This window comes from Magnolia sinica, chromosome 13 (genome assembly GCF_029962835.1).
Source record: "Magnolia sinica isolate HGM2019 chromosome 13, MsV1, whole genome shotgun sequence".
NCBI classification, from domain to species: Eukaryota; Viridiplantae; Streptophyta; class Magnoliopsida; order Magnoliales; family Magnoliaceae; genus Magnolia; species Magnolia sinica.
Genome location: NC_080585.1, coordinates 37,786,724 through 37,795,748, shown reverse-complemented (window position 1 = coordinate 37,795,748; position 9,025 = coordinate 37,786,724). Strand labels below are relative to the sequence as shown.

Below are 9,025 nucleotides of genomic sequence, written 5' to 3'. Positions count from 1 at the left end.
GTTGCCGATCCCGCATCTGTTGGAGTAATCTTCATCCGAGATCAGACCGATCCTCCTCTTTCGGGTCCAGGGAGAGATCCCCTCCGACTTCTTCGTACCACCTTTGGCGGTGGTCAACCTATAGCTCAGGGTGCCAGGGAGCTCGGGGGCTCGAGTTTCTTCCTCTCGGGTCTCTTACCCGCATTGTAGACATTCCCGGTGAGGCGAGTTATCTCTCACTGAACTCTTTCCTTGGACAACTCAGCCAATCACTGAGTCGGAGTAACTATTTGTCCCGTATCAATGGCCCTTCTTACTAGACTTCTGTCACCCCAGCTCACTGTACCTCAGCTCAAACGCATCACTTATAAATAAGTGTGGCTCTTCCCGTGTGAGTGAGCAGCTCGATTTTCCCCACACCACAGGGTATCATGTACCTCAGTGCCATTGTCGCACATGTGACATTCATTGACTCAGTTGGAGCCGTTAATTTCGTAGGTCCATTAGTGAATGGGCCATGCATGGACAGAAAAAACACCTTATTTGGAATTTCCTATTACTGATGGTGTACAAATAAACACTAGAGAGAAAACAGCAACGGCTAGCATTCATTGCGAAAAAAGTCCATTCATTTAACGGTTACATCATACACATTTGCCACGGAAAGTCCATCACACACGTGGACCTTCAGTCAACATACCCTGGCCCAAAATCAAGTGGGTCCACCCATTAGGTGGGCCACCCTGACTTACGTTCGAGCGCTCATCTGGTCCAACCAACAAGTGGGCCAGCCTGAACTTGGAATCACTGCATACCCGCGGTGGGACCCACATGACTAACGGTCAGATCTTGTACACGTGTGCCACAATTCAGTTCCTCACCTACCCACACTCACACTACAAAGAGCTAACACACGAAGAGATGCAATCCCCAGCATCCAAAGAGATTGTTTTTAGGCCATCCAAGAAAGCAGTGAGAGTGGCCACAGCTCTTGAATCACCCTCCTCTCCCATGATCCTGTCCTTCAATTCCATCACCCTCCTCATCATCTCTCCATCATCCTCCATCACCTTCTTAATGCCTTCCTCGACCGCCCGTCGCCCTGGCCCACCCACTTTCACCCCAATGCCCCACACGTCTACGATGTACGTTGAGTTCACAAACTGATCGCCGGACACAGGATAGCACAGCAACGGCTTCCCTCCCTCGACGGCCTCCACCGTTGAATTCCACCCGCAATGCGTGAGGTAGCATCCGACGGTCTCGTGCCGCAGGACCTCCTTCTGTGGGGCCCATGTAATCACCTTACCATGCATGGCCACCCGATCCAAGTACCCGCTCGGGAGCCCGGCCCGCCATTCGGGCCCCAACACCCAGATGAACGGCCTCTGTGTGGCCTCGAGCCCGAGAGCCAGCTCAGCAATCTTGGCCTCCCCAATCGGGCCCACCCAGCTTCCAAATGACACGTAGACCACTGACCGAGGCTTCTGTTTCCTGAGCCAATCTAAGCAGCTCATGTCTTCCTCCCATAAGCTGGGGTTGCTCCTGGTGTGCCTTGTGAGTGGGCCCACTTGGAGTATAGATGGACGGTGGCGATGCACTGATCTTGATGGGAGATGTTGTTGTTGATTACAATCTTCGTCAGGGAAGGAATTGACGAGGAGCCATGGAAGAGATCTGGACCGTTGGAGGGTCTGCAGCCAGAACTGGAACCTTGATCTCTTTTGGGCTGGATTGCCAACTAACCAGGGTAGATCTTCGGTGCTGAGCATGGGTTGACCCGGCAAAAACCGGACCACACCTTTAAGGAGAGGAGATCCTGCCAAAATAACCCAAACCATCATCACGCGTGGGATCCACCAACAAATGATTTTCCAACGTCCATCATGGGGTCCTAGTGATTCTATCATCTCAGCCGTTGATATGAAAGGATCCATTGTGGATGGGCCATACAGTACCAAATTTCAGTTTTGTGAGTTTATTTTTCTTTGATGTTGTGTTCATGGGATATCCACACTATTGGTTATCATATGGACGGTTTGGATCAGTGGAACATCAGCGTCGGTCGTATGAACTGAAAGCCTGAAAAATTAACGGTGGATAATTTTCAGCTCATGGCACATTACCTGCGGGCCCCACATGCCGAATGTTCTGGATCACATGCAGCCCTTTGCCACGTCAGCACCTGTGGGGAACTATTGAACGGACGCGGATTAGCTACTGAACTTGACAGTAGCCAGTCTGGCTACTGAAGTGACGTCACCACGTTCTGTGGGTGTACTAACAAGCTAACAAAAAATGAAAGGTCTTCGATTTCAATAGAGAAAATGATGGTTTTGTCTGTTCCAAACCCACTTCAAATCATCATTTTCAAAATCAATCAACAATGCTTAATTAACTAAACTTAGGCTGACGGCACATGCGTTTGGAGAGAGAAAGTAGAGAGAAAGTAGGCGTTATAAGCATTTTAAAATGACAAAACCAACCTCATTGATAACTCGCTTGATCAACCAAAAGAATAAGCTATGAAATTTTAAAATGCTGAATTATAATATTGAAAATAATTTTAAGAATATTTTAAACAAAAGTTTTTTAAAAAAAATTAAATTAAATTAAATAATGCACCACCACTTTTAGCATTTAAAAACTCCCTATTTTCAATGAAAAATAATTTAACCATATAATATTTTGGATTTGCAAAATAATTTATATGTGCTGAAAATAAGTGAAGTTTTGAAAATAAGTTTGTTGAGAACCCTCCAAGAACTAATTGTGAGGGTTAAACAGTTCAAAACTGCGAGAGGTTGAACATTGGGCTCCCATCATGATGTGTGTTTTATCTACATTGTTCATTCAATTGCAGCGTAGCCCAAAATATGAAGCAGGTGAAATCTCAGGTGGACCACACCATGGGAAATAAGGTGATTAAATACACCTACCCTTTAAAACTTCTCAGGATCACAAAAGTTTTGGGTCAAGATGATAATTATGTTTTTCCTTCGTTCAAAGTCATTGTAATCTAATCATGGTTAGATGGCAAATAAACATTTCAAATAAGGCCGAGGAAGATTTTAACAGTGGGCATTCAATCACATGAGTTTTGCATTTGCCTTATTTTTGAGCTCATACTCTAAAATAATGATCCAAAATAAATAAAACACATACATCATTGTGGGGAATAAAACACATACATCATTGTTGTGGGACACGTTTTATCTAAAAAAAAGCCTTAAGTCTATCATTCATCCAATGTTCTCCACCATTGAATTATCATGCTTAGACACTTCCGGCTTTACATACCAACTGGTTTTCCTTACGTGCGTTAGTTTAACAGTAGTCACGAATAGATGGACGGTATGGATTCACCAACGCCATAACTGTTCTACCATGGGTTCTCGACGTATCAATAGTGGGCCCCCCCAATTGGTTCCACTAAGTATTCACGTGGCGCGTGCATGGTGTGAGTTCCGGAGCACTGATTATGGCCAACGCATTCTAGAAAAGACAAATGAGGAAATCGGATTGCGTACTGAGTTACTCAGTCGGCTTTTATCTAACTGAGTAAACTCAGTTGGGCCCACTTGGAGTGTATGTGGTTTATCCACAACGGCTATCTATTTTTCCTGCTAATATTAGTGGTTGATCCCAAAATCCAAGTAAATCCAAAGCTCAAGTGGACCATTCCATAGTAAACAGTGTAGAATAATGATTTCCACCGTTGAAACCTTCCTAGGGCCCACAGTAATGTTTATTTGTCATCCAACCTGCTCATAAGACCAAAAAGACATGGATGAAGAGAAATCACAAACATCATCTTGATCCAAAACTTTTGTATCCAAAAAGAAATTTTCAATGATAGAGGTTCAATCACACTGTTTCCTTTGGTGTGGTCTACTTGGCCTTTGGATATGCTTCCATTTTAGGATAAAACCCTAAAACTATATGTTAACATGCATGAATGGAGTGGATAAAATAAATAAATAACGGTAGACCCCACAGAGTTTACTCAGTACGCTAATGGTACTGAGTTACTCAGTACACAATCCGCTTCCACAAATGAGAAGTTGCTTAATATTTGTTTATGTGTATAAAATATAATTAATTAATTATTTTTTATTATGTAATATCATTATCGTTGGCGTCATCGTTATTAATTACTGTTTAATGAAATGGTCTCTTGTGCAACCGGTTGGACCACATAATACTGTCCAACCAGCGGATAACATCTAACCTATTAAGATCATGTCACATCCAATCCTTTCAATAGGTTGGCAATACATACCTACTATCTATTACAAAAAATCATACCTATCTAAGCCTTATGTTGGTCACACTAACAAATAAAACAATTTATAGCCATGATAAATAGAAAAAGAAGTGTGGTCCACTGAATGGGTAGATATTCTTGATTTTCTTACAAGGTCAGCCTCGTGCCAGCGTATTGGACGGTTCGATATGAACAAATATGAAAGGTTAGAAGTTATTGGCTTGGTGGACCATAACTCACTGTCCAATCGGTTGGACTGGAGACCTTCTACTAGTAAATTAGTTACGTGAATGGCTGAAACATCCAATCTCATCTCGAGGCAGATCCAAACGTGATTAGCTTAAGATAGAAATGATCACTTACAGTGGTTGTATGTGAACTTGTAATACAGCATTTCTATGCCCCCCACGTGTCACATGGGTGGAATATGGATCGAAGCAAAAGGAGGGACACTCCATGAGATCATATCCATTCATCAAGCAGGAAAAAAATGTACACAGCTGATGGTATGACTCTGTGTACTGATGTGGTCCACCCAATAACTTGATTGAGCTGGATTTTCTTCCATGTTATCATCATGGTGTGGCCCACCTTTTGCACGGATCGGATGTTCTACTAATGTGACAGGTTGGTAGGAAATAGGTTTATGAGATCATCATGGCAGTCATCCAAGAAAGAATTACCATTTTCGGAGAGGAGACCGGTCCGGATCATGTCGGGAATGGCTGCGATGAGGTTGTAAGTAGCAAGCATGGCTGGCCAAAATCCAGCCACTGGAATTCCATGGCGGCTTGCAACGTCGATGGCCCACGAGGCTAACAAATCAACGACCACGCAAGCGACACGTCCCCCTCCTTCTTCGTGCAACATGGCAAGTACACGGTCGAGATGGCACGGCATGTTGTTCTCCATGGCGAAACTGATGGTGAAGAAGTTGCGTGGCTCGCCCTCTGCCAACCCGTCGGGGATGGGAAGAAAAACTAGCCCATCGTCGCTGTTCGTTCTCGAGGCAACGATACGATCATGGATGAAATCTGGGATGATGATCAACGGTTGAAAACCGTGGATATGAAAAGAAGCAGCTAACTGGATAATGGGTGTTATGTGGCCCTGTGCCGGATAAGGGATCAAAACGATCTGTGGCTTGTCTTTGGACTTCATGGGTCATGGCCACTGTAGACCTATCTCTTCCTAGATCGATTGCAACCAAGCATCGTGCGATGTATATAGATATTGAGGAATGATCACATGCGCACCTTCTTATGATGAACGCCCTTGTGTATCTTTGTACACTTATCATGGTCACAGAATCTGAACGGTCCATATGATGCAACACCCTTTGAAATCTTATCATGTAAACTTTCTACTCGATAAATAACTCTAGTGGGCCATGGAAAAATGAAAAATTTTCATCCCTTGATTTGCAGTTTTTTTTTTCTGTGGGTCCTAGAATTTTAGATCAGGCTAAAAACTGGGTTAGTGAGGTTTCCAGGGGTTTTTCATCACGTGGACTGTCCAGATTCTATGCTTATGATATGTGTGAAAAGATGCACACGGGTGCTCACGTAAAAATTGCGCAGGTGAGCATTTACATTATATATATAGATATTAATGCAGGAGAGAGGGAAAGAGAAGCAATTTTCACGTGCTCTTGAGTGTGCGTAGCTTCACCCGATTTGACCGTTTAAAAGCAACGTGACCTACCGCTTTTGATGGACCAGACCGGACGTGGATTGTTTGGTGACCCCTGCACCAACCAGGCAGCCGGTGGAAAAGATCTGTGGGCCCCACCATGATGTATTTGTTTTATCCGCACCGTCCATCCATTTTTCCATCTTATTTTGACGCACGAGCCCAAATGATGCAGACGCAAAGATCAAGTAGACCACACCACAGGAAAAAGCAGGCGTTGAACGATTACCGTTGAGAACTTTCTAGGGGCCAATGCAATGTTTTTTTGCCATCCAACCTGTTCACTTGAGCGTTGGATCTGCCTCATTTATCGGTCCATGCACTAAAATGAGATGGAAAAATGAATGGACGGCGCGTGGATAAAACACACACATCATAGTGGGACCACTGAGCTTTTCCACCAGCTAGCTTGCTGGTGAAGGGATCATCCGCGTGGTAGACTCTCAGGGCGTGTTTGGGGTGGGATTAGAAACGATTGGGTGGGACTCGATTCATCTAGTCCTGTGCCAATTTCACTCATGCTTGGGAAGAATGGAAAAGCTTGGAGTTAGATTAGATGAAACTGCATTGGCCCGTGTTAATTTTACTCATTGTTAGCAAGTTGTGTAGGTCTCACCACGATGTGTGAGCTATATCCATACTATCCCCCCAAAGTTTTGAAATTATTTTAGAGCATGGGCCAAAAAATTAGGTAAATCTAAAGCTCAAGTGGACCCCACCATAGAAAGCAACGAGGATTGAATACTTACCGTTGAAAACTTCTTTGGAGCTACATAAGTTTTGGATCTACCTCATTTTTAAGCCCATGCCACAAAATGAGATTATAAAGCAAATGAACGGTTTAAATATAACATACGTGTGTTGTTCTTAGTAATTTGAAATGATGATGGGTATAATGTACCACCGTATTACCAATAAAGCATGGCATTAAACTTACTTATACCATGGCAACAGGGAACAATCCCTGCCTGCCAATTCCACTCGAAAATGCTTGAAATTTCATTAAATGGAATTGCATCGGGTCCTGTGCCAATTTCACTCAATGTTTGGGAGGTTGCGTAGGTCTCAACATGATGCGTGGGCTATATCCACACCGTCCACTCATTTATCGAGATTATTGTAGAGCATGGGCCAAAAAATCAGGTAAATTTAAAGCTCAAGTGGACCCCACCCTAGAAAGTAACAGGATTGAATACTTACCATTGAAAACTTCTTTGAGGCTACATACGTTTTGGATCTACTTCATTTTTACACCAATGCCATAAAATTAAGTTACAAAACAAATGAATGGTTTAAATATGACACATGTATTCTTCTTAGTAATTTCAAATGATGGTGGGTATATCCATTCAATGTGCCACCGTATTATCGACAAAGCATGGCATTAATTTTATCCCGTGGCAGCAGGGGACCATCCCCTATCATGGGTAATAATTATGTTTTTAAATCCCATCCCACCCAATCCCTTCTAATCTGGCTACTCCCCCCTGATGACACCAGCCAATGGTTGGTGGTCGGTGCTCCATGGGCATCTTAAGTGGACCACATTGCAAGAAACAGTGTTGAACGAGCGTCAACCATTAAAAAACATTTTGGGCCATAAAAGTTTGGAATCAAGCTGGTTTTTGTTTTTTTCCTTCATCTGGGGCTGTATGACCTAATCAACCTATTGGATGTCAAATAAAAAGTACAGTGAGCCTCAGGAGGATTTTAATGATGGATGTCCTATCACTATTGTTTTCATGTGGTGTGGTCCACATGAGATTTATATACCTCTCATTTTTGGGATCAAGCCATAAAATGATATGTAGAAATGGATAAACGGAAAGGATGAAACACATACATCATGGTGGGGCCCACAGAACACCGACCACCACCCACGGGGCTGGTGTCAGGGGGAGTAGCCAATCCGTTCCCCTTCTAATCCCACCGCCCATAGTTTGCGTGAGTGTGTGGGGGTGTGTGTGCGCGTGTTAAAAAAAAAAAAAACAGAAGGGATCATCCGCGTCCGGACCGGAACGCTATGCACCACCTACTTGTACGCAGCGGGTAAAAAACCAGAGATCCCCGGGGTTCTCTGTACACGTAAAATCCAATCCGTTCATCTGGTGCGCAGCGTCATATTCACCATACATCCAAAACACTGTCCCGATCAAAAACTCGTGTGGGCGACAATAGGAAACGTTAAATCACGTAGGGGCTATTTTTTTTTTTTTTTGGAGTGTTCCTTCATCCTGATGAAGCGCGCCTGATGAAAGGGTTGAATGGGATATAGACATCGTTGTGGGCCACATGCACAACCTGTGGTTGGCATCTCCTCTTCGTTTTTCCCTGTGTTGTGGCCCATCTGAGTTGCAGATGGTGCTGAAATTTAGTCCTCTAGCCTCACGATGAGGTGATCACCCGATGGACGGAGTGGATGTCACCCACACAACCCAGTGGGCCCCACAGAGCTCGGGTGTTGCAACCTTTGAGCAACACCGGTGATTCGGCCCTATCACCGTTCTTGCTTACCGTGGCTGATGACCACGAACATGGGCACTGCATATGTGGCCTATATCAAACCAAACGCCCATGTTGTGGACCCCACTTTATTTGTTTTCATAACGGTTGATTTTCTTGTCGCTGTTTGGAGAATAAGATAAACATATCAGATGCGTTGGATTTTGGAAGTTAATGTCATATACGGCGGAAGTTAGGATTGATCGAACCAATAGGATTTTTGGACGGTTGGATTACTGTAGATGTACGGTGCGTGTGGTATGGCAGTACGGATGGTCATACTCCGTTGTAGTCAATAATTCTAATGAATTTATATTCCTGGAGTAAAGGAAAACTTTGATGCTCTGGAGGAGTGTAATGAATGATACGCAGGCACTATTAATTCAAATTGAACTGGCCTAACAAGAACTACGCTTATTGATTATATAAATATTGGATCGGTGGCCATTTATGGACCGTTGAAATGAAAAATATCTAACGGTCCTTGTTCAGGATACAATTGTCCACAAACCGGAAGCTAGGATTTTAAAATCAATCTTAGGCCATTGACTAAAGGGCTAAGATCTTGCATATCGGAAGATGCAA

General features: G+C 43.6%; 1 protein-coding gene across 1 annotated transcript; it reads right to left on the bottom strand.

Moving 5' to 3' along the window:
- Positions 1–575: 575 nt before the first annotated feature.
- LOC131223608 (UDP-glycosyltransferase 82A1) lies at positions 576–5,437 on the bottom strand. The gene is made up of 2 exons (XM_058219050.1): positions 4,930–5,437; positions 576–1,798 (listed from the first exon to the last, which is right to left on the bottom strand). The coding sequence occupies exons 1-2, from the start codon at positions 5,405–5,407 to the stop codon at positions 876–878; spliced, it is 1,401 nt and encodes a 466-aa protein (XP_058075033.1). The 5' UTR covers positions 5,408–5,437; the 3' UTR covers positions 576–875.
- Between the last annotated feature and the right edge of the window lie 3,588 nt (positions 5,438–9,025).